This window comes from Rhea pennata, chromosome 1 (genome assembly GCF_028389875.1).
Source record: "Rhea pennata isolate bPtePen1 chromosome 1, bPtePen1.pri, whole genome shotgun sequence".
In the NCBI taxonomy this organism is placed as follows: Eukaryota; Metazoa; Chordata; class Aves; order Rheiformes; family Rheidae; genus Rhea; species Rhea pennata.
Genome location: NC_084663.1, coordinates 7865315 through 7891290, shown reverse-complemented (window position 1 = coordinate 7891290; position 25976 = coordinate 7865315). Strand labels below are relative to the sequence as shown.

The following is a 25976-nucleotide window of genomic DNA, read 5'->3' as shown; positions in this document are numbered from 1 at the left end:
TTTAGCATATTGTAAGTATTTCTTGAAAACATTTCCCTCACCTTCCATGGATCTCAGATGCACCATACGGGGGAATGACATTGAATTCTGCAAAGTGCTGCACCCCTTAAGGATGAAAATCATTATATAAGTGTGAATATTATTGCATGACATGACATCTCCTCCAAAACGTTAGTGCTAATTAATGCATTTCTAGGGAGACAATATTCATTAAGCTTTTCTGAAAACACTGGGAGTGTTCACGTAAGAGCTCACACATTTTGATGGCACCCACAATCCCATTTCTTGTAAAGTATTTTGATACTTTAATCCTTGCTAACAAGAATGGAAGTGAATTGTCAACAGTATTTCTCCAGCACAAGGCCATTGTGTTTCTTCCTCGCTTTGTTATCAAGAAGCAATAAAAAGGAATCGGTGTTGTTATTTTGGAGCCTAGGAATCAGGCTGCTAGAGGCTTACCTCTGTGTATGTTTAAATTAAATATTTGGGTTACTATTCTCTTTTTGAGTCTTGCCATGATGCAAACTAGCTTGGAAGAAGAGCAGCTATCGCCTGCTTCTAATCATTGCAATGACAACAGCTCTGCTGCGGCCAGACTAAATGTTTCTTGCTCAGGCGTATTGTTTGGGTATTGACAACCTCAGAGACCTTGTGAAATTACAGAAGCTCCTTGAGTAAAGTACTCTTGCTACCATTGCTGAATTATAATTAGGACATTTAGAGAGGAATGTGCATGAGGTGAGTGTTTTTTTTTTTCCTAAAACGATGCTGTTGAGGAAATGTGAACTGCAGTGTGTGTGTCTGGAAGAGGATGAAGGGGATAGCAAGCTCAGGATGGCACAAAGTGTTGTCTCTGTACTGCAGTGCAGCTGTCCTTCTGCATGCTTAAACTAGTCACTGGGTGCATCAGCAGCACTTTAGGTGAGCCAGCCTGTGCACACTGCAAAACTTCTTTGGACTTTGGCATCCTCCTTGGGCTATTGATCCCAGCCTTGGTGGCCTTGTGGCTACTGGCATCCTAACAGCCATCTCAAGGTATTCCATATTTGGTCACACCACTGCAGTCACAGCAAGGTAAATGTACCCCACAGGGTTGTGCCCCAGCTTTATTATCTTTATTTCATATCATCAAATGCCACTCAGTGTTATTTACCACTTACAAATGTTTTTCCATCTGTGAAACAAGGCTAGCAGCACTCCTCAGACTCTGGAGAGTACTGCAGGGTTTGGTTAACTGAGACAGCGGAACTTTGCAAGGGTTGCCACACAAGCAGAAACTGTTGTTACTGTTCATCTAGCTGTCCATTTAACTTCCTCTACTGTCCCTGGTTCATTATTTACCCAAGAGAGGGTGCATGAAGCCTGGAAAAAGGATACTGATCCCAAAAGCATGCTCTTCCCCATGGAGGCTTTCGTAGTGACGAGGTTTTCTTCTTGAGGTCTCCATCTACTCTGAGAGCCTCTGTTCCTCTCTACTTGTAAGGCCCCAAGTAAAAGATCTGAAACTGCTGGTCTGTATCTCCACAGATCTTTCTTCTGTCTGCAGCTCTGGGTACTGCCTTGCCACCAGGGAATTGATACAGAGCTGGCTGGAGTGATTCTAGGAAGGAAATGTGCTGTGAACCAAAGAGGACAAGCTCCTTGTCCAGTTTTGGAAGGACTGAAATCTCTAGCTGAGCTTTCTTGATCAACCCAGGCAGGGACAATTCTCAGCTATCTTCCCGTGTTATAAGAAATAGCTCTCATTTCTCAATCCTCCATTAGCTCCATCATGTACCCAGAGGACATCATCTCCATACAGACCAGAAATTTATTTTTATCAGAAATGCTGCATCATGAAAGCAAGGTTTCAGGAAATGTGACAGAAATATCTCCCACCTTTGCAGGAAGTTTTAAGCCTTTGTACTTTGTAGCTACTTTGTAGCCCATATTAGTCTTCCTTTTGGGGAACCTTCCTGAATCTGGTCCTAGATGGGTAGGAATGGCTATTACACTATTACCAGGGATCTGAGATGCTTGAGGTGGCTCAAAGGCTGCAGAGGTGCTGAGCCATTGCACTTGGGGAACCAAGGGGCTCCCCACCCACTTGCGCCTTGGACTGCTTTCCTGACATGACACACAGAAGTTAATTGGTCTGTAACTCAGGTCATTCTCTGTAACATAAGTCAATAGTGCCAACCCACCTTCCAAAGGTATTAGAGGATAACACTAGGATCATACAGTGATGGGTTCTCTTTGGCCACCTCCAGCAGACAATCCCACCATAACACTGGGAGAGCATGAGAAACGATGCCTTCTTTTTGTCCCCAGACTTGTCCAAAGCCTATGCGTACTTGTCCAAGCTTTATGCAGAAGGGAGAGGCTGGACTGTTGCTGGGAGCTTGTGTTTAGAGCCAAGTCTAATGAAGCTCCCCACATCTGCGCTGAAAGCTGAAAATTACAATTCCAGGCAGGGTGAACTTTGCTTTCCAGTTTTTCTACTATGCATGAAACAAATTACTTTCTGATTAGAGTCCTCCAATCTCTGTTGCTGTTTCTTTAACACAACAAACGGGCTGTTGTATCACCAGCTGAGCAATGCTGCACCACACCCTGGCTCTGCTCTGGATTTTGAGGCAGATCCTGGCAGGAAAGGACAAATTACCTCAAAGGACATGTGTGCCATATAGAGATGGGTGGGGAAAATTGCTTTGGGGCTTTGCTAATTGAAGGATATTCCTAGCCCAAGAGCAAAGGCCATTGCCTTGGCATATTCCTGTATTACAACAAGCAGAGGCAGACACCTGCATGGTGAATGTACTTCTGAAGCAGCTTTGCTTTCTATTTTAGTTAAAAACAGCCTGGGAACATGATTTTTACTCACTGATCCTGGCCAGAGTTGAGGACCCAAGCTGAGCTTCCACTGGGATTCAGACTGAAAAATTACCCAGACTATTTTCTGGACTTACTTACATTTTACAACCACCACCGAAAGTGGCAAAACCTGCTCGAGGTTTGTGCTGACCACAGCTGAAGGAGAACAGCAAGGCAGAATTTAGGATGCAATTTTAAGTTTTACCCTTCCCTGAAATTATGAGTTTAAAATTCTAGGATGCTCTGACATTTGTGCTCTGTTGTTTAAAATGAAAATGCCAGCTCCAGTTGCAAAGGGGACCATCCCAGTGGAGTCTCCTACTGCTGAGCAAGCAGATCACAAGGGCTGGCAGCACATGCAGCCATCTTAACACCCTAATCACAGAATCATAGAGTGGTAAGGTTAGAAGGGACCTCTAGAGATCATCTAGTCCAGCCCTCAGCATAGTCCTGTAATGGGGATTGAAGCCACGACCTCGGCATTAGCAGCACCACGTTCTAACCAACTGAGCTAAACCTGCCCCCTCCACCTATCCTGGAGCAAAAGTCTCTTGTCCTTCCAGAAGTTCAGGTGCTGACAATACATAACAACAGTGTTTGTACCCGCTTGTGAAACTGCTATACATCAGCCTTCCCTGTTCATGTCTTGGTGAGGTCTCCACTTGCATGAGGTCACCACTGGCTCCTGGCCATACATGTAGGTACCACCCCACTGGGGACTGTTTTGCCGCTTCTGGGTCGTTCAGCAGCCTGATCTTGACCCGGATTAGATGTACCCAGAAAATTCCACCAGGCTGTAGCTTTGCCCTCACTTGGCGATGTGGCCACGGTCCTTCTCCTTTCACTGGGGCAGGGCTGAAACCCACTTAGTGGGCTGCTAAAGCCACCTCTCTGTTCTTTGTCTCTTGTCACCATGTCCTGATCCTAGGATCACCTCTACAGGAGAGTTTGGCCATCTCAGTTGCTTCCTTTTAGCTGCTCTCCATGCTGAGAACCAAAGGCTGGAGCTGCCTCTATATTTGGCTCCTTAACTAAAGCCACGAGTGGCTTTGGGGAGGGAGAGTTGAAAGAGTAAGCCTGTCTGTGGCTGTGTAGGCAGCACCATTTTATAATGTCAATGCCCTTAAAGACAGTTACTCTCTGAGGTTGGGTTTCAATCCCCTTACCCAAAAGCACGTTGCAGACGGGGAGCACAAGGCTTGCAGCATCACCCAGTGTGGAGGGGTGCAGAGGCGTGGAGGCAGAGCCATTGCCTTGGTGGTCAGTCTAATAGCTGACCAAACCCAGAAAAAAAACAGGTGAAACCAAACCTCCAGCCCATTCCCCAGCTCCATGCATCTTCCTACAGTGCAAAAACAACTTCCTATTTTCTACATATCCATATATCCCCAAGCAGACCTCTCCTGGCCAGCCTGTGCCAGAACATGGCACAACAGCAACTGCTCAGCAGTTTTACTCAATCCTGAAGAAGAATAACGACCAGGAGGCAAAGCAGCCCCACAGCAAGTCAGCGCTCACAGCATCGTGGCATGGACACTTCATGCTGTACCTATTTACCAATGCACCAACATGTTTTGCTTACCTGGAGGCTCATTCACATCGTCCTTTTTGACTTATCTGATGATTGAACGCCAATATCTTTGCACCAGTGCTACCACTGGTCTATAAAGTCTCTATATTCCTGTGTGACTTCCCCCACCAGCCTGGGCTCCTTTGTACCAGCACAAGCTCCTTTCCCCTTGAGGAGTGGCTGCTGCATCTCTCTCCTTGCCCAGCTAAACTTCTGCAAACCGAGGGCAAGGAGGAAACAGGCCTGGAAAGGAGAGATGCTCCCCTCTCTGCCCCTGAGCTGCAGCCTGGCAGGGGCTGGTGCTGCCTCCTACAGGGCCTTCGCTGCCCTCCTCTTCCTCCCCACCCAGGGATGCTTGGCTGCCTCTTCAGCAGCAGCACCAGGGCACAGCCGGCCGGGAAGCCCGAGAGAGCTGGGCACGTCCCTGCAGTTCCGCCCCTCTCCCGCTGGCCAGCGTTGTTATTTCAAGGTGTGCATGCACGGGGGTGGCGAGGGATGCCCCCCTCCATCCCGACGTCCTTCCATCCCTCCATCCTCCTTCCAGAGGTGAGGGGGAGTCCAGATGTCGGCAGGCTGAGCCGGGTTCACGCGTTTCACATGACCCAGCGCCGACTGCCGCTCGCTGCCCTCCTCCCTCCTTCCTCCTCCTTCCTCCTCCTCCGTCTCCTCCTCCCTCCCCGGCTCCAGCCTCTCAGCTCCGCGGCGCGGTCCTGGCTGCACGGGAGCCGGGGGAGAGGAGGAAGGGGAAGGAGGGCTGCGACATCCCTGCTCGGCCGCCCGCCGGCGAGCGGCGGTCCCCGGCGGCCCCCCGCCGAGGCCGGGGAGCCCCGGGCGGGAGGCACATGCAGAGGGAGGCCGGGGAAGGGGCCGCCACCCAGCGATCCCCCGCCGAGGCGGCGCGGGCCATGGATGCGGTGCGGTAGAGCCGAGGCCTGCGCCAGCCGGAGGTAGCGGGATGCTCTTTGGCGGCGTGTGGAGCTGAAGGGCCGCCGGGGCCGCCGAGGGACGGGAGAAGGTAACGGGGGTCTTTGTCTGCAGCGGGGCAGCCAGGCGGGCCGCGCGGGCCGGGGGCTCCGCCGAGCCCGCGCGCGACAGGCCAGCCGCAGGGGGCAAGTTGCTCCACGCCCCCTCCCTCCATTTATCTCACGCGGAGAGAAATGCGGGCAGCCGCCTCCTCCCGCTTTGATTTCCTCGCCCTTTCAAAAAAAAAGGAAAAAAGAAAAAAAAAAAAAGAATTCGGTGGGTGAGGGAAAGAGAGGAGCTCGCTGGCTGATTTTTTTTGTCCTCGGAGGGGAGGAGAGGGTGCTGGGAGCAGGGCTGCCGGGGCGATTTCCCCCCACCCCATACGGATGCTCGTCCCCACCGGCTGTAAGATGGACTGTTCCTTGCCTTTCCAAATGGCTGCAGCAAGTTTAATGCAGAGCTGGGGCGGGGGGGGGGGGTGCTTCGGGAAGTGTAAAGCCCCCCTGGGCTATTTTTCCCTTGCCTTTATGCACCTTTTCCTAAATCGAGGGAGAAAAGTTGCTCCGGATCCAGGTCTAGGGAAGACAAATGAAGAGCTCTGTGGCTGTGCCCGTCCGGGGCGCCCGCACGCCTCGCAGGCCGGCTCCGCGCGAGGACCGTGTCGCGGCTGCTTTGTCAGCTTGCTCACTGCTGGGGAGGGCACGCGGAAAGTTGTTTCAAGGCTCGATGTAAAATTTCCAGGAGACACAATCGTTTCTAATAATAGCGCTGGCAGCGGTTTAGCAACGCGCACGCAGACGCGTGAGTGATCTAGCAAATCTCTCCCCGATGAGGCAGGTCGCAGGGAAAGCCGAAGTGCCAGCTTTTCGGCTGGGTTTGGGATTTTAAACCGCCCTGAACAAAACATCCGGCCAGCTCAGCCTTTTCTGCGGGAAGGGGGGTGTGGTGCCTCTACCTGCGCGTCGTACTTCGCTGGCGCCGCTGAGCTGGGCTTCCCCATGGCCTTAGGTCTCTAGCGCTGCTCAGCCCCATGCCAACTGGGTGCCCCAAGACTCTTGCTCCCATTAGATGGGTCTCCACAGGATCCAACGAGTCTCTCACCCCTTCCGTGCGTGGCAATCACCAGCTTGGGCACCCCTACCATTTTTCCTGCTTGGAACTGCCAAAGAGATCCTGATGGTGCTAAAACTTGCAGATTAATGTCCTTGCTCCTTGCAGCAATGGCAGAGGGCCCACAAGTGACACTGGAGTCATTTGTGGGATTTGTTGTATCCAAATCACAGCAGCTCTGTTTCTGTATGCGTCTGTGCTAATTTTAAAATTGCAAAGGTTGCCGGGCCAAGAAAGTCTTTGAAGTTGGGTTTTGCGCATCGCCCTTCAGCGGGCTGCAGCACCGTGTCCTCTGCAACTGGGCTTTGGTGGCCCTGAGCTCCCATGCTCAGTGCCATTTTCCCAGGGCCACCAGTGGTGGGTGCCAAGTGGGGACTCGGCACGTGCTGCTGGAGGAAGAGCTGCTCATGGTGCCATTTCTGCTGCTGGCATGGGGGGCTGCATAAGGATGACCCACGCAGAGGATGCTGTGGTGGGAGTCATAGGTAGCTAAGCAGACATTGTTTTTTTCATTTTGGGGGAGCAGGAATTGGCATCAGTCATCCCTTGCTCTGCAAAGAGCCCTTGTCACTTCCCATAGTGGAGGTAAGTGCTCCAGCAGGGTACAGGAGTTGGACTTCTGCAAGTATAAAATATGCCTTTCGTTTTTAGGCAGGTTTGTGGTTTGGCCATTTTATTTTAGGTACCTGTGCTATAAAATATGTGCTTCCTGCCATTCTTTGAGCAGAGATAAACTAGTGAGCTACTCATAGCCCATTGGGGCCAACATACCCCCATTTTTCCAGGTAGATGGTTTCTGGTGGTCCTTTCCTTGTGTTCTGAATTGATTGTTGCATGAAAGGTGCAAGTCAGCATCACCCATGGTCACAGCACCGAGTCATTCAGGGCAATACAGCAATGCAGTTTCGCTTGCTGCAGAGAGGATCTTTCCATGAAATCACCTGAAACTGTTCAACAAATAGCTTCAGTTGATGGGCTGGACATTTTGAGAAGGGACATAAGCCTGGGAAAGGCTTCCCAAGTCACAGAGTCTGGTCTCATGCTACCGCAGGCAGTTGCAACCATACAAATCCCCTTTGTTGCTGTTGTTGCTTACTGTTTGAGTAACAGCAGAAGGTCTAAATGCAGCTTAACAGACAGCAAAGAAAAGGTAAAACTGCATAATATGAGTTAGAGAAAAAGCAAGCTACATCAGGCAGGATCTGAAAGGGGCCAGGGAGTCACAGAAGCCCCAGGGGCCAAATCTAGTGGTACTACAAATGAGGAGGAAGGGTTATGGATTATAAGAAATGTGAAACACACAGGAAAGGTATAAAAGGAATATATTGATCCAACACGAATAAGATTTGGGGCTGGGGCTCAGCAGTGTTCTTTGAAGATGTAGTAAGGCACTGCATGACCCACTTCTCACAAGCTAAGCACAGGCTGGATCACTGGGATAAGGAAAGACAGACATACAGCCCTACTCAGGCTTATTTCTTGGGAACCATCAGTACCATCAGGCTTCCACATGAAACAAAAGAGGCTTGAGCTTGGCAACTTTCCTGTTTCTCTGAGGCTGCACCCAAAATCTCCATCTAGCTGGAAGCCATCACACAAATGCCCCATCTCTTGGGGAGCTGGCAGGAGGTAGTGCTCCAGGGTGGACATAAGAGCAGGTGATAGCTCCAAACCCCAGTTTACCCTAGCCTCTCTTAGGCAACATGGTTCCTTAAATCAGCAGTGGGTTGCTTAACATGGCTTTGGGGACCGCTGCAACTGATAACATCCCTTGATATTTCTCATTATCCCAGACTTTTAACAACTTAATCCTCGACCCTCCTGTAAATCTCAGTCTCTCCCATTTCATAGAAAGCCACAAATGATCTCTTGTGGCTGCACAAAGAGTTTGAGTCACTGTCTTCTGCTCTGGAGATGAGTCCCAGGACCAAAAATGACCTTTAGTGGCTTCCTCTCTTATCTGATACAGAGAAGAGGCTCCAGCAGATAGTTTGATCAGCTCTGAGCTTCTGGGAGCATTTATGCTGATGAATAGCAAAAACTTGGGTTCGGATCCTGCAACCCTCTTTTCCAGGTTACCTTTGCAATACACCTACTCATGGGTCAAAAGGAGCCTGAAGGCTGTTCTTTGCCTACATCTGGCTCCAATAGGCTGCCTGTCAAAATAAGCACAAGAAGAGCATGTTGTACCTTCCTCTTCCCAGTGTATTGCAGCTCCGTGGCTGTGCTATATCCCTCTGCAGCCTTGTGCACTATGCCAGGTACTCTTACCCTGGGTGCTTCTCCATGGGGTGGCAGCTCAGCCTTAAAGCACAAAGGAAACTCTAGGAGTAGGAGAGTCCAAATTCCAGAGCAGACAATGCTTCTCTTGCTTATAGTTCCCCCAGCTTTCTTTTCTATCAAATACTACTTCCTTCTCCTTTTGTTCTGAGTTGTTCTGAGATATTTCCACATAGTGTTGAAGAGTTGCTGTGTCCTACCCTAAAGAAAACAAGACTAGTGGGTAGCAAAATGTCCTTTTCATCCTTTGTCTGCATTGGTAGGATGTGGTGTGACTTAGTCTAGCAATCTTCAGAAAAGTCCTTGAAGCTACAAAAAGGGAGATGAGTTGATCCTTTTTATTTAAATTCACTGTGAAAGAATCTACTGAAAATCTTCTAGAAAGCTGCAAACCAAAAAGAGCTTGACATTCACTATTCTGAACCATTCCGGCCTGCAGAAGTCCTTTGTAATACAGGTCCACATGCAATATGTAACATTTTGACAATGACTGTGGTGCTTGCCAATCTGCAAGGCTTAGATTCTGTGTTTAGATTTTTGCTTCTTAGAAGTCCCTAGATCTCCCAATCAAAATAAATCCAATCTTGTTTGGATTTCCTGACCGCTTGGCTTCTACCACGGCAGCAGCTGTACCACACACACACTGCAACACTGCTGGCATCCCGTCTCTCCAAGCTGAAGTATTTCACACCAGCTCCCACCAGGAACTGCTTTGCAGATAGCGGAGCAGCAATAGACCTGACCCCACTGCTTTCAGAGTGTGTTTATGTAGGACAAGCCAGCAATGAAAAACTGCTGTGTCAAGTAAGCAGCCCTAAAGTCAGCACAAAATCTGAAGCTGAAACTTTGCTTCTATCCTAGAAAGGGGAACATGGCTCGAGATCTTTGCACGTTTAAAAGTCTGTTTTGTCCTTGATCTGTACAAATGGGATCTCTCCTAGATGTCTCCAGTGAGGGTTTTGCAAAGGTGATTGCTATCACAATACACGGCTGACATGCGTGTGTTTGTATACTGCCGGAGCCACTGGAAGCCATCATCTCCCAGTGAAATGGGCGCTCAAGAAGACATGGATGGTTTAGGTGACTTGTAACCAGATACAAGGCCTGCTTTGCGCACACACACAAGCCACCACGTTGAAGCCCACTGGAAAATAACAAATTGTCAAGGCTTCTTCCACAGCCTCTTGCAGTGTGGAACTTATCTGAAGACCAGAAAAGAGGCAAAAAGTACTGTCTGAAGTGGTTTGTGCTCCTTGGGAAGCTTTGCAGCCTGGATGAGCTGGTGATGCAGTCATTGAAGGTGCTCAGGTAGAACAATTTATCCCAATTCCCTGTTTGTCACGGTTACAGTCTGTCCATATTTGTTATTTTGTGAAGAACCTTGACGCAGAGAGGACTGAGTTTTAGCTTTTGCCTTGAGTCCCTGGAGTCCCTCTGCTGTAACAGGCAAAGAACTTCCAGTGTGGGAAATGCAAAAATCATGGAGTTACTCAGAAGATGAATGGAAGTATAAAAATGCAGGCTGCCTGTCCAAGAGGTTGTGCTTGATCCCATAGGGGCACTAGTCTTCGCTCTGGTCCCTTTGCCTCACCGGACACATAGGTAAACAGCATTGGTATCCAGACACTGGGAGGGCAGATATGATACCCTCTGGGGGTGTCGTGTGCATGCAGACCCCAAGCCCATGCGAGATGTCCCTGTCTTGGAGTCGTGGCTCTGCACCATCCCAACTTGGCTCTGCCCTACAGTAACTCAGTTCAACATGCAGTTTGTCCCCAAATAAAATGAAGGGAAATAGTAAAGCCAGACTTTTGCAGACAGGGCTTGCTTCTAAAAATATCTGTATCTCTGAGGATAAATCAGCTGCTTCAGATCTGAATGTAGTCTTCATATCATCTTGTCCTTCCCTTGAAACCCCATCATAAGGACAGTGGCCACTGTACACCAACTCCATCAGTTGCTATAGTTCATGTACAACTGCTGCAGTTGCCCAGCTGCAGCCTGGGCACCAGACAAAGACCTGGCCCTGAGCATGAGATGTATGTCAAAGTCATTGACTTGCAATAGCTGGAAACATCCCAGTGTCATATATTTCCACTAGAATAATATCAGTTCTTACTGTGTTATTCAAAAAGAAAAAGAAAAAAACATTTGCATATACAGATCCATGGAAGCACATACAAAAAGATAGAATCTAAGAAACATTTTAATTTTTTTCATGTACAGAGTGACTTTTCCAAGTGTGTTTTCTATTGTGTATCATATATAACACTGTTCAATGTAATCTATTGACCCACTCTGTTAAGAATATGTGAATGATGCACAGCTCAATGACTTGGCTCAATTGATCAAGGTGATCACAACTTACACTTCTGCTTCTTAGTGATACAGTAGGTACAATAGACTCAATGAGCACTAAAAGGATACTTTGAGACTTAAATCTTAATTTGCCCTTTAAAAATAATTCACATATACTACTGCTTCTACTGCCTTGGGTCACTATGGTCATTTTCCTATGAACTTACATTGATTTTTTTTCTCCAGCAAACCATACTAGCTTCGGTAGCAAATAAATCATCCTATCCTCCCCTATAACTAAACTAAACCTCTTGCAAATGTTTTCCCAGAAGGCATGGATCTTCTAATGTAATTACCACCCTGTCTACATGCACAAAGGAGTGATGTCTGGAACAGTTCATTGAAAATATGCCATGTTTGAAGTGTGAAAGTGTATAAAAAATTATTTTTTATGTATACTTACAAGAAATTAAAAGTCAGACGTAGGAGAGAGTAACAGACTTTCTAACATCTTTAGAAAAAATAAATAAATACTATGTACTTTAGTTCCACATGGTCTTTATCATGACGATGACTCATGATGCTAGCTGCAGTATATAAGTAGGGATTGAACCAGAAGGTGACCACGAGTCCCCCCAGAGAGGCCGATGCAACTTATACAAGGTTGTACAGTTCATTATGATTAAAGGGGACCCTTGGTAGATAATTTAGATCCTTTTGCCTTAAACCACACAATGTCTTTTGCACAAAGCAAGCAGAGTGAATATGGAGCTCTTTCCAAGGGACGTGAGACCTCTCCCAAATTGCAGTTTTGGTGAAAACACCATTATGTTCAAAAAGTGTTTAAGCACCTGTCCCAGGACCATACTACTTGTGCTTGTGCAAATATACAGGAGATTCTTCATCCTCTTTTCCTCTCAGTATCCCACTTTATTATTACTGTGGATATTTATTTCTCCGGACCACATTAGGGACTTGTAAGCCAAATAATGGATCACAGTCATTAGATATACTGTACCAACGTGGAATGAAACATCAGTCCTTGCCCTAAAGGGCTTATGATCTAGAGGATAAGTTTTCCCTTGAGGGAAAAAAAAGTCACAAAATAAAGTTCTTCACATAGGTTAGCTGGCCGTAGTTAGCTCAGGAGGCGTTCACATGCAACGCAAGCTATCTTGGAATTTAATCTGAAAGCTTGCAGCAAAGGAGTTTCAGCACACGGCACCTCAAGATGCTCCTCAAGGCTTGGTGTAAACCACTCAGTGTCCTCACCGTAAGGAGTCACGTGCAGCAGGCAGGAGCGGAGCGGCAGCTCTCCCTGTTACCAGGACATGCAGTTGGCTCCCGGCAGGAGCTGATCTATTAGCTCTATTAGGCAGCACAGGCAAGTCCCACGGGAGAGGACGGAAAGCCTGTCACTTGACTCATTTGAAACTCATCTGTGCAAAAGCACTGGCCAAACGTGCTGCCAGATACAGCCCTGAGCAGCTGGGCCGCCCCGATCAAACCATTATTTATTAGTTATTCCACACGTGGCACTTGCCCATCGCCAGGCACGGTCAGCACACGGCACGTGCAGATGGGCGGTAGGAGCAACACACACTTCCTGGGCCAAACAGGAGCCGAGAGCTGCAGGATCACACTTTGAAGCAAGGTTTTAAGGGTTTAAGGGTTCTAGCACCTTCTTAACCTGAAAGATTACACTGAAGCTGGTGTCCATATTTAACCGCCTGCCTTACTGACCAGCCAAGTCGAGGTTTATCAAGACAGGAGCGGCACAGTTTTCCCAAGTGCCAATCCGCAAGACTTAGATCTGTGGCCAGTGAATCTTCTAGAGTGAAAAAACATGTATTGAAAACTGAGTCACCTCCTTAGGGTCAGTCTCAGCTCAAGAGCACAGAGGATGCTATGACCAAATGTCTTAAAGCTGCCAGACTCTCTACACTCTACACTCCTGCTTTACAAATAGTGAGTGACACTGCCTGGAAGCGGATACGTTTTTAAACTTACAACTACTTTTTTATAGTCAAGAAAGGGAATGCAAAGAGCTATGTGGGAGAAAAAAGAATTCAACATGCATTGGGAATGCCCTCTTCTTCTGAATCAACATCAAAAGGAAGAAAGGGTCTGAGACGTTCTGGTTTCCTGTGTATTTGAAAAGATTTAGATCTGTATTATTTTTAAGAAAGAAAACAATACGTGACATAAAACAACACAACCTTGCTTCTAGTGAGGAAACCAGCCTGCTCAGGAAAGAACTTTCTTATCTCAGGATATTACTGAAATTAGGCCTCTGAGGCCAACCATTCTCGGAGTAATGATTTAGAAGTCTGTTGGGTAATACCATGGTTGGTTTAAAATGCGGCGTTGGAATTAGATTTAATTCTAACTACATGCTCAAGTACCAAGTGTTTTGAGGTTAAGATGTGGTGTTCTCAGCTTTAAAGTTCGCCTGAGAGTTATTGCTTGATATTGTAAATGGACTTACAGATCGTAGGAGACGGTTTTTCATTTCAGCTCTGAAACAGTAAGCCACTTTAAATGCTTGCTTATGTCACACTGAAATAAAAGGGATTTATGTACATAGCTATGTGCTTTGCTGAATCAGAGCATTTTTGCTGATTGCTGTTTATAGAAAGCGTGAGAAATAACCTGTGCAGATGTTTCTGGGTGATTTGGGAGCCTGAGTAAGGCTGGAAAATGTTGCTTTTAGCTCTCAGGAAGCGAAGATCCCTTCAGCAGGCCAGGAATTCTTTTGTCAGCCCTCAAGACAAAACCGGGAAATTGCCAGGTCACTCAGCTTTTAGCTCTCCTTAACATTTATCCCATCATTCCTCCATCTGCATTCACACAATGGCAAGGCCGTGTCTTTCACAGGGTGCTTCCGCCTTGGCGGACATGGAGGCAGGTGATACATACACACGACACAGATCTTTTCCTCTTGCGAAGTCCACCCTGCTGTGTCTGCTTCACTTCTCGAGGAGGACTCTTGCTTTCTAAGTATTTAAGCTGTTTTCTCCTCTCTTTCTGGCAGCAATTGCTTGCAGAAGCGACTGCAACGCTTGCTGCTGCCCCTTTGCAACATGTCCTGTTGTGCAGATTTCCCATTGAGCACCATCAAGCTCCTCAAAACGGCAGCAGCACTCCCTTCCTGCAGGATAGCAGAGCTGTGCATGTAACTGTGGTTTCAGCAATTTCACCTCCTTCCTCTAATCTGTGGAATAAGGACATCATTGGTTTTTCAAGGGCTGGGATAAGGCGACTCACAGGGGAAGCCAAAGGCCTTGCATGTGACATGTTCGACTGGACCTACAAAGCCTGTAGGAAATGTTATGTAATCTTCAGCATTTTGGGGGGGGACCTTCCGCTATTTACTGTGCATGTATTTCACAGAGCTTCTGCACTCTCTCACATAAAGCCATGTTGCATTAGAACCTGGTATCTAGCTATCAGCTATTGCCCTGCTGCTTCTCTTTGCATCTCCACTATCCACTTTGCAAGGTCTCTGCTGAGTCCATGCTTTTGGCTCCAAAGTGTAAGTTGCCACCAAGCTCCCTTCCCAAGAAGGATTTTTCTATTTCTTTGGAAATTTAACATGTCATTTCTCCTCCAGAGGTCTTGCTGGATGATGGCAGATGCCTGAGAATATGGCCAGGCAATACTTCCTAGGGAAAAGTCAGCTGGCTTACAACTAACTTTTCCCACTCCACATCAACAGCCTTTCAAATGGGAAATGATCATATACACAAATATAAATGGTAGAAGTGTAGTTCATTGGGTTCCTATGCATCACAGTGACCACTGTTTGCACTTTAGTGCTGTCTAATTTCAGAAAGTTCAGACCATGTTATGTGCTGTGTCCCTAACCTTTGCAAATAAGATAGGCAGTATAGACCTATGATTCCTATATTGCCATGAGCCTTATAGACTTATACTTTCTACATTGCCATGAGCCTTATATCAAATTAAAATAATTTTTCTCTCTCTTGAAAAGAATTACAAAGCAAATTTTCCAATATTGTTTCAGAAAAGATTAATTCACATAAAAGACAAAAATGAGGACCATATTCAAACAACATAGATGATTGTGCTGCAGTCCCTCAGCCTCATGTCCCTCATGACTGTCTCCTCATCCTCAGATGCTCAGGTGTAAGTTAGCCTGTTTAAGTTGGCCCTTTCTGACAAAGAGGAAAAGCAGTGGAAATGTCTGAGCCTGGGGCTTTGAGCCTGAAAAGCAAGTAGGCATGAGCAGTGCTTTAAACTATGCCAAAGCACATGCCAGAACAGGGATTGCAGCATGGTCCCATATCTGGGGTGGGTGAGTCATATTTGTACCAATCAGCATCTCATTCTCTTTCTTCAGGGCTTGTTCCCACTGAGTCACAAAGAAAGGATTTCAAAAATAATTAACAGACGGGGGACAACGTCCACTGGGCAGAGCCTGGCCAGCTTCCTGGCCATCTGGGTGAAGGATACGCTCCTTCTTTCCACTAAGAGCAGCGCTAGCTCTAGCGATGTCCCTCTGCATGCTCCTGGCCCCAGATACCCATGCAGGACTCAGCCACTTGGGTAAACTCTTTGAGCACTGTGTGCAGAGTCATCCTCTTCCTCACCGTAGCCACTGTTGGTATTATTTATTATGTGCTGTTCAAAACCAGCTACTGGGGAAGATGCTCTATGAATACGTGGAATGAAAAAGAAAAATCATCCGGTCCTCCAAGATCTTAGTGTATGAGTGTAAGACAAGAAGCAACAGATGGGTATGAGCAAGCAAAGAAAACAGGACTGGTCACCGTGACAGACAGCCATTTGCAAGGCTGGCCCCAATTCAGTATAGCCAAGTGCTGCTTCATGCACAAAATAAACAGAAACACACTGCTTTTTGCCTCTGTCGCCTTGCAAGCTTAAGAGCTGCCGGGACAAGAAGTCAGTGAGAAGCGGTCAAGTGGGAGCAGCATGTTTAATCTAATAGTTTATTTTAATCGGAGGACTGTCATCGCTTTCTATCTCCTTTCAGTGGATTTGTCCAAAGAGCAGGCAAAATGGCACAGATTTTTGTGTATTCAGTACAGTAATTGCCTCCTATATATGCAGCAATTATTTAGGAAATATTCACCCTCCAATTATAATTTCTGATCTGAGTCATGGAAGAATACACTGCATCCTCTTTATTTCTGCAGACACTGGCTAATGAAACGTGCCATGGATATTTATAGAACTGCCATTGTAAATAGCATTTGCCTTTGGTGCCTTTGAGTTATTTAGTATGACGGCGCTTTCACCAAGAGGATTTTTTTCATTTTGAAAGGGAAAGGTTCCCTTTGGAGCCGTTTCTTCCTGTCATCTTTGCTGTTTGTGCTGGACGTAACAGCCCTGCGGACAGTTAGTGATAATTTAGTGGCAAAACGACTTGCGTCCAGGGATTAGCTGAGCATGGTGTGGATTTTCGGGCCGTGTCACAGGCAGTTTGTAGGATGCTCCTAGCTAGTGTTTGGAGTTACGGCAAAGGTAAATAGAGAGGAGAGACATCACTAGAATGATTTGTACAAGATTGCAAAGCAACTGTCAGTCTGTCTTTCCTAGGAAACTCTCTATGTAAATATTTGCATAGGAGCCTCCAAATGAGATTTAAATCTGATGTTTCATGCTTTCTTTGTACAAAACAGCTAAGATTCAGAAAAGCCAGCAAGTATCCACAAGAGGTATTTCCTTTCTGTAGCAGTCCTATATTCAGAGTGAAGGAGTATATAGCGCAGCCTGTGCCGCCACCGACGGATCTCATAGCATTTTGCAAAGGATGTCAGCATCATTTCTGCCCATCTTCTAGGTGCAGAAACCAAGGTGCAGAGAGAGCATGTTTTGTGTATGATCACTCTTCAGTCCAGGTCTCCTGAACACTAATCTAGTACCTCAGCCGCACAAGCACATTTTTTCAGCTCTACACATGCCTTATAAGTACCATCTGTGTTAGTGTATTGGAGATATATTATCCCCAGTCTTTATATATCCATGCACATAAATGACATGACTTTTTAAAAGCACTCACGTTCAGTTTTTCAAGCACTCTGGAGTCATGTTGCATGTGTAGGCACTAAAATAAGCAGCAGATTTTCAGAAGAATGTGACGTACTGAACTGTTTTGAAAAAATCTGTTATGTATTTTGGTGCATGATTTCCATCTGAGTTTGTGATAAGTCTGGCCCATTAAGTGCATGTGGTCCATATTCACACATGAAATATGCAGTGCTCTGCCATATGGATGAACTGCTAGCACTAAGGAATTTGTAACACAGTCCCTCCTCTTCGCAGTTCATGAGAAGCATCAATAATTTGGGGATAAACAGGGTCATTGTGGATACAGCATCCTAGCTCCTGTACAGAGGGTGCTCTTGGTCCAAGTACTAAAGCCCAGCTTTGGACATGAGAAAACCAAGCAGCACGAGATGAGCAAGAAGCAGGTATGATTGTGGAGCTCATTTAGTCATATTTTATGCCATAACTTTAAATGTGTAAACGTTAAGTGGTGAAAAGTTAAATTCCCATGGCCATCAATGGAAAGAAATAGGCATGTCTGCTAGGAGAGAAACTCCATTTAGCATGCCCAGGATTAACTGTCTGCCCAGGGTGCATCTTTTTACTTTATGGAGTTAGGGTAGCTGAATATTGCCCTCCAGAGGGAAGTTGTGTGTCCTGTGTTGGTACAAGAAGCCATTGTCACTCACCGAGCTCACAGTGAAGCCCAGGAACTCAAGTGACTAGGAGCAAACTCCTACACTGCCGTCCCACATCAAGTGTCCTTATCTTCTGTTAATAGCTCTGCCCATCCCTTCTTCTCTCTTTGCTTGGATTATGATTTTCCATGGTGAAGAGCAGAACATGTCTTTGTGCTTCTTAGCTTTCAGTTCCCCCATGTCCTTCTCTGTGCAAGAACGTCAGGAGCTGAAGAACCTCGTTTTACTTGTTATAGACTCCCTTCATCAAAACTCTGGTGCAGCTGAGGTCCTGTTTCATGACCTTCTGCTCCCACACTCACAACTGTAGGGCTTTGGTGTTGATTTCCTTTTTCCAGTAATGTAGAGGTTCCTTGATTTGTCCACCAAGAGCCTGCCACAGCCTTCTCACAGTGCAGCAGAGAGTGCAGAATATCAGATTTGCAAAGTGCCAGAAGCAGCATCTTTCACAGAGACAGACTGTACTAAATCAGTTCCTTCTCACTGTGCCTTGAAATGTTCCTATTTCTTGCTCTGACAAACTAGCCAAGTTTGTATTACTCTGATGACAGAAAAAAAGCACATAGTGTGGGCTCCGGACACCTGGTGGAATAATAAACCAGAAGGGAGGGAGGGAAGAATCATCATGTTTCAGCTTATATCAAGTAGGAAGGCTGTCTTTTATTCCCTTTTTTTCTCTGGAAAGCATTTTTTTTATTTCAAAGGGAAGTGAAAAGCGCTATGACTGGACATCTTGTCTCTAAAAGGAAATACTATAGCGGATTTCCAGCAATGTGTATTATGGCCTCTATCAGTTTCAAGGTGACAGCACAGACAAAACTTGGAGCCTCCTATTCCACAGCCACAGGCTCCTCCTTGGTCCATGCTGGTCCCTGGGGCTGGATTGGTTGCAGTCCTGGGTCCTGGCTATGCAGTGGTGATGCAGCCTCTTCTCTCTCTCAATAACACTTCACTTTATTCTGATGCTCCATGATATTGGCTATTTACATCGGGGATTTCAATAGGAAGCCAAAGCACTATGAGGATGTAAAACTACAGGTTGGAGAACTATGGAGAGCTAAAGAAGTTCCACATGGAAAGCAAGCCCTTTCCTGCAACACTAAAGTAGAAAGTCAAACATTTTGTAAAGTTTTCCCTCTCCCCTTTTCACTTTTTATTTTCTCGTTTCCACTTTGGTATAACCAACCAAGTACAATGTGATTGTGCAGGAAAGCTAGACTGTGTTGCTGCCTCTGCCATCACATGTTACTTCTGTGATCAAGTCACTGCTTTATTTTGTGCCTTGGGTATAGTCATAATAAAATCAGAATATCAACGCACATTCACTGTCTTTGGGATGTTGCAGATACCTGAAAGTAAGAGGCCTAAAGAGATGTAGACATAGAGCTTATCACCTCTGAGTTTTCACCTCTCATTTTGGCCATGGCACTGTTTGGTGTGGCATTCAAGGACAGCCCTGCATAGAAAACTTAATGGTTTTCTCTTATTCTGAAAAGGGCAAAATGTTGCAGTTCCCTTCTGCTGAGGCCTCAGATGGCAAGCCTCTTGCATATCTTTACAACTGAGCTGAAAGCCATTTAATATAAACAGAGTTCATAGAGAAAATCTCACTCATCAAGTAACATACCTTATGAGAAGTAATATTTTGTATAATATAACTTACCAGAGGAACCTCTTGTAAGAAGACAATTTATTGCCATGGCAGTAACTGGCTGACATTTATGAGAAGTCTTGTTTTACAAGGCTTTCCTTTGGCTTGAACACCAGTGTTTCAGTTGTGCTTACAGAAAATGAAAAGGAAACCAATATTATTTTGTGTACATGATATTCCAGATACATACTGCTGTAAGTAACCATGTGGGGAGAGACTGCTTGGACCGCATGGGCTTGTACCTGGCCAAGACTGTAAATCTGAGGCTGGTTACTGTTTGAGAGGAAAAGCTGTTTTTCACTGAAGTTGCCTCATAATAAACTCTCTGTCTCACAAGGCCAGTGGAGGCTTCTTAGCATTGTTGGCACAACTGAATTTTACTTAGGTGAAGAAGCAGGGGCCAGAGCAAGGCTAGGTCTGTCCCAGAAGGAGGGATGTGGGACAGAGCTGGCAACGGCTGGGGTGAAGGTGATGCCGCTGAGGACCTGACCCAGCCATATTCCATGGCAGCAATGGCCAAGCACCAGCTGGGACTTCCAGGGTTCTTGCACAACCCAAGTTGGAGGTAGGAGGACAATCCCTTGTCCTCAACAACATTCCCCCTCACCTGTGCCCATAACTCATCCTGGATCAGAATGTGTCGACAATGTCAAACTGCAGGAGCATGTGATTTTTAACCCACAGGACTCGTGTCTGAAAGCAGAGCTGTCCTTAGTTAACCCTCTGAGCCCAAGTATCCCAGTTCCCGGTAATGCGGCTTTGGATCTGAGAGCCAGCTCAGATGTCATCAGTGGAGAGCAGTGATCGGTGCAGGCAGAAAGGCCCCGTGTGCTGTGATGATAGACTATATCTACCCTGGCAGGCTCCTGAGGAGCCTCTGTTTTGTTTTGGCAGTACTTTAGGACTTGTCTTGGCATGAAATATCATTGCATTGAGCAGAGATCAGTGTAATGCTCTGGAATGTACCTTGGATGGAAGGTGGAGCGTTCCCCGAAGCTGCCCATCAAGCAGGAGCTGCCAGTGCCTCTGGGGGCTTGGCATGCATGATGGCACAGGGAGTATGGGCAGCTGGGGGTTTGCCTTTATGCTGCCTAAGTCATGCTGAGGAAGAGATTTCCAAGATCAAAAGAGGCTTAAGAGGTACATATCCCATTAGCAGATAGTGGGATTGCTGTCTTTCTTAGGATTGTTTGTGTGCGTGCTGAGGGGCTTTGCTGAGCTGGAGTTATACCTAACTTATGGTGCTCTGTGCAGGAAAGGAGTCAGGAAAGGCCTTGATTGACTGTAGAGGAGTTTCTTCCAGCCACAGCCCATGGTATTTCTTTCTACTCCAATCTACAGGACCTTGGAAGAAATAGTCTTCTATACATAAAAGTTTTGATAGTGTTGTATCTGCTAACACTTGAAATAAACTATACCAGTATGGAAACACACCTTTAGAGTAAGATAATAATATCATGAGCAAGTCCTGCAGTATACCTCACGTAGGATGGCCCTCTGATGTGGACAAGCCACAGTGAGTAAGGCCCAAATGAGTATAACTCCAGGGAGAGCCCTATTAGCATTGTGCTTGCAGCCTTTTGAGCTATCTCAGAGATGTCTGAATCATTGCTAAAAGTACTGAGTTTTCTGGAAACTTGCTTGGATGTTTCCTCTGCTGGCCAAGGCAGCTGTGAAGACAGAGGCTGTGGTATAAAATGTCGGGACCTCTGTGCTGTGAACCATCTCCCTGGCCTCATTCACACTGCGACCACCTTCCTCCCGCAGCTGAATCCAAGCAGATGTCACAAGCCACTCTGTGACAGCTATTGGGGTGGTTTTTACTTTTCTCCTTCCAGCCTTTTCTTTTCCTAGTGCCAAGGAAGGTGGGGAGGTGAGGGGAAAGCAAGTTGAAAACGGTGGAGTGACTGAAAGCCTGGAGCCTGTGCTGGGGAGCCATGCCATGCGCTCGCTGCATGCTCACCCTGCTCGCCAAGTGGGTAGAGTGACTGTCCTGAAGTGTCTCCTCTCTCTTGCAGATGACGGAGGGCCGCAGATGCCAAGTGCACCTCCTTGATGACAGGAAGCTGGAGCTTCTCGTTCAGGTAGGAAACACATGCTCGGCAATGCAACGGCTTGCTACAGCTGTGGGTGCTGCCGGGGGGGAGGAAAGGATTTTCAGTGAGTTTAGGCAGCAACATCGTGCTACAGTCACATGCAGAGCTCAGGGGAAGCAAGAGTCCAGCGCGGGGAGGATCTGCAAGGATGGTTCTGCAGGGAGGGCTGGGGGCTAATTTGTGCCGTGATTTGCCTTACACTGTGCCAACACATTCCCAGGCACCAGGGAGATGCAAAAGCAGCTCGTGTCGCTTGCGACCACGCTACCTTACTACTTAGCTGTTTTCTGAGGCGTTAGTTGCCAGCCCAAAGAACTGTACATCCCTCAGATACCTGCAGCCCATGATTTCGTCTGCTTGCACACTGCTTTTTACTTGTCACCTGAAGTTGCTGATGCGCGTTGTGGGGCAGCTGTCCTTGCTGCTCACCGCTCATCATCACTGGAGGTAGCAGGGCCCCCCAGCACAGCATATCCCTTACAGAAAAAGCCTGCAGATGGCAGTGGAAAGGGCAGGCAAACACAAACATGTATTAAAATAAGTTTGTGCTCCAGTTTCGTTTTTATTCATTAAAAAAGGGTAAATTAGAAAAAGTTTGAATCTGGTACTGGCAGTGTAATGATGGGGCTCATGGAAGCTGTCTTCTACTGACCCTTTCTGACAGTTATAGCTCTTCTCTCAGAGATCACCAAGGGGTTAATAGAAAGAATTAGAAGAATGTCCTTTCTTTTACAAATGCTGCTGGGCCTGGCCTCAGGCAGCACAAGAAACAGGAAATGAAACTTCCCATCGCACTTGAATTACCAGCCGCTGGCCGATAAACTTGGGGCAGGCAGGATCTTACTCCAGCAAGCGGCAAAATCTGAATGGGGATTTCTGAAGGCAATCTGAATCACAGGAAATGCATTTCAGCACTGCTTTCTGGAAAGTTGCTTAAAAAACACCATTAGCAAAACGTTAACGGATAACATTTTTTCAAGTACTTAGTCATCAAGCAGGCTAAGTCCCTCAGCTTTCAGAGACATTCAGCATACGCTCGCTCTGTACAGACAGGGATTGCCTGAATAGCTGTGAACAAGCCAGGCCAGGGCCTGAAGGAGAACAGCGAAATCTGTGTGACTAATTAGTTTAAGCGAAGCACGGCACCGATGCTGCGGTATCTCTGCCAGGCGAGCATCCCCACGCAGGCTGGTGCCCGGCTCTGCAAAGCTTAGCAGATCACTTGGGGAAGGTCAGGACTGGTTGCATGTTGCGTCTGTAGGCATGTCCTTAAACACCAACCGTCTTAATCAGAAGGGTGCGAGCGAGGCTTGGATTAATATTTCACATAAATGCCATTGAAATTTTTACTAGTTCAATGAAAACAAGTTGGCCACTGGAAAACATCTCTAATAAAATATTGCTCATAATAACCACAGTTTAAAATACACTGGTGGAAATCTATTGGAGCTGACAATCTGACCAGTCTGCTTATTTGGGGTTTTTACTGGTAACATTTTTTGTTACAAGCAAGCTCATGAAAGGAAGCACAGTGAAACTCACAGTTGCGAAGACTGGTTTTGAAAGCTCTGCATCCCTTTCTGAAGCTATTACATGAGTGAGCAGAAACAATATCATGCCATTTTTTTTTAAGTGTTTGATCACACCTTCAATGGGAATTTCCAGTGATCAATATAGGAAGCAAATTGCTCTGTAAATCACACTAACTAGTTTGCAAGTGACCCATAGCTGAATTTTATTTATATAATAAATCGTTTCACTGTTTTCAAATAACGTGTGAATGGGGAAAAGCCAGAAGGTGATTGTGAAAAATTCATGCCCATAAAAAGCAGTAACCTTTGCTACATACAGGCTGACCCAGCTCTTTGAACAGCACCATGCCTGCTTATACACAGGATTATCCACTGAGGGATCTCAGCTGCTTTTCTGGTTAAATAAGGCTCTTCAAGGTTATTCAGTAAATTGTATTCACAGAGATAGTAAATAGATTGCTTTTGGGTGGAGCGAATGACAGAGGAAGAGGATGTTTGGATTCAAATTGTGCCTGTGCTACTGATCTTTGCAAATGTGGGTGAAACACTTCCAGTCACTAGGTCTCGACTGGTCTGTCTATAAAGCACAGATGAAGCCACCAGCTTTGTGATGGCCTTATGGCTGCCTCTCTGGGGGCAGAAGAGTGCTGCCCTCGCATGAGCGGTGCTTGCCCCAAGAAGTCTCCTAGGCAACTAAACTCCCTCCAGGAGCAACATGTACTTTGCAAGAGCAAATCCCACCAGCTAGCGCTTATTGTTTGGGGCTTGAGATGAGATTCAAGATAAAAGTTGCTTTGTAAGTTCCAAGTAGCATTGTTTTTATGATTACCTTATCTCATAGCTGAACTGAATCAGAAGCTGTAATAAATAAAATGTTCATTCAGTCTGGAGCTTCTGGTTGTGACTTCAAAGTTGTATTTATCTGTAGATATCTTGCCATGAGCTGAAATTGAGGGCTGATTTGCTTAATGTTATATGCCTTGAAAGAGAGTCTTCCACAGCTGTGTTGGTCCTTAGCAAATAGATCTGCACTGGCTTGAATTGCTCACGAGCAAGGCTCCCAAAGTGTCATGGGAAATTTGTCCCTTGCCACCAGTCTCGACCTTTCCTAAGCTTCTTCACAGCTAAGTTCACACTCCCATGGCAAGTTTAAAAGTGACTGATTCAGTAGAACTGATTACTCTCCCATGAATGAGGCCAAAATAATACTATAACTTGGATCTGGTTTTACACAGCCTTGCAGCACTTGTGTGTGTGCATATATGAAGTGCCTGGGCTGCAGAAGGCTGCTCTTTGAAAGGGAAATGTCTGTATGTTGCTGTGGAAAAAAAGGAGAAGAAGCTCGGCCAGACAGGACTAGCGAGATGTGTGCAACTCCCTTCACATGAGCGCTCTTGGAGTATCTTGAAATTGCTTAAGCCAGTGACTCGGGGGAGAGAAGATGTATTCCTCTCCCACTGCCTCAAGTGCTGCTGCGCAGGAACAGATGCATCTGGGAACAATCAGGGTATTTGCAAAGAGTAGTGTATTAAACAAAATGTACTCCCTTTTTGTCCGCAAATTAGCCGTGATCAAACTCATGGGTTTATGAATATGTTGTTCAAAACATATCAATTTATGGTTAATGAGGACCATACCTCAGTCTGTAGGGGGATGGCAAGTGGTAAGTGTGCTCCTGTGGCTGCTTGGAGTAGGCAGGCTTGGCTCTGTGCGACAGCTCGTCCAAAAATTACTGAAATGTTTCGGCACCACAGATTTTCTCCCAAGACTACAAAGACTTCTCAGGCTGGCCACACAGATATCTCCAGTGGGACTCCTCATGCACATATGTTTTGTTTTCATTACTGATCCCCAAAAGTGAGATTCTGGCTCAAAGACAGCATTTATAACCCTTTCTGTGAACGTTGGCTTGCCTCAGTCTTGGCACATAAAGCGAGGGCTTGGAGTTACCACCATGGTGTGAGTGCTCCTGTTTTCAGTCAATCAAATGATCTTGACTAGAGTCTTTTTCTCCTGAGATGAGTGGCTGCAGAATGGTAGAGCAGCGGCAAAGAAAAAAAAAAGGCAAAAATACAGACTTTGCAGATAAAAGAAAGCTCACCCCAATGTGTTTTGGAAGATTACTGAAATTTAGAAGGTCTAATCATAAACTAGGCAGAGTATGATCATATGGAAATCTCTTCCTGAGGGTGTGAAACTCAAAGCCTATTTGACTTGGGATTATGAAGAGGAGTCGCATTTGGGATGTGTTTCGTTTAATAAATGCCTGTTGATGCTCTGTTGTGTGTGGCAAGTTTTCATAGGATTTTTTTTTTGACAGCATTTTCTTTCTGAGAAGCAGCAGAGCCTGGCTCCTTGGATCTTCTTACACTCTGCTTTTTTCTCATTTCTGTTTCTGTTTGATGCGTGTTTAGTTTCTAATGCAAGTTTTTTAGGAAAGTGTTTGGCTTTATCCAGTTAATCCTTTTCAGCGAGCAAGTCCCCCATTCCTGCTTCTGGAAAATGGATTTGCTCACATTCCCCTGTCTCAGACTTGCTATCTGTTATATTATTTCCGTGCTGCTGTGTATCATTTGTCTGTTGCACATAAAAGGCTTGCGTTGCTTTATTTGAGCGTTTTACGTAATTGGCAATTCGTTCCTTTTCATGTTGGGTTTTATAAACATTGTTTTTTATGCGCTGGTTGAATCATGGGGCCTGGCTCACTCCTGTCCTTGCTTCTGTGCGGGCTGCCTGCGCCTGTTATCTGACGGCAGTTCCAAAACCTGTCATTGGAAAGTGTTAAGTCTCCTCATTTTTTCTCTCTGGAAGAATTATTACAGAAAAGGAGCTCATCTGAGGCCTATAGTAGAGCTCTCTGTGGGGTCTGGAGGGCTCTGAAATTTTGCCTGT

The 25976-nt window shown here is 46.2% G+C and overlaps 1 protein-coding gene across 5 annotated transcripts in view; it reads left to right on the top strand.

The window, feature by feature from the left end:
* FRMD4A (FERM domain containing 4A) overlaps positions 1 to 25976 on the top strand; it is a 231545-nt gene that overhangs the window by 70342 nt on the left and 135227 nt on the right. For 4 of the 5 annotated variants that reach the window (XM_062581146.1, XM_062581137.1, XM_062581128.1 and 1 more), the window contains exon 2: positions 21475 to 21540. In XM_062581146.1, coding sequence (XP_062437130.1) covers positions 21475 to 21540 — 66 coding nt within the window. Of the gene's footprint in view, positions 1 to 5382; positions 5439 to 21474; positions 21541 to 25976 lie in introns of those variants that run through there. The other variant, XM_062581155.1, reaches the window with a different exon arrangement.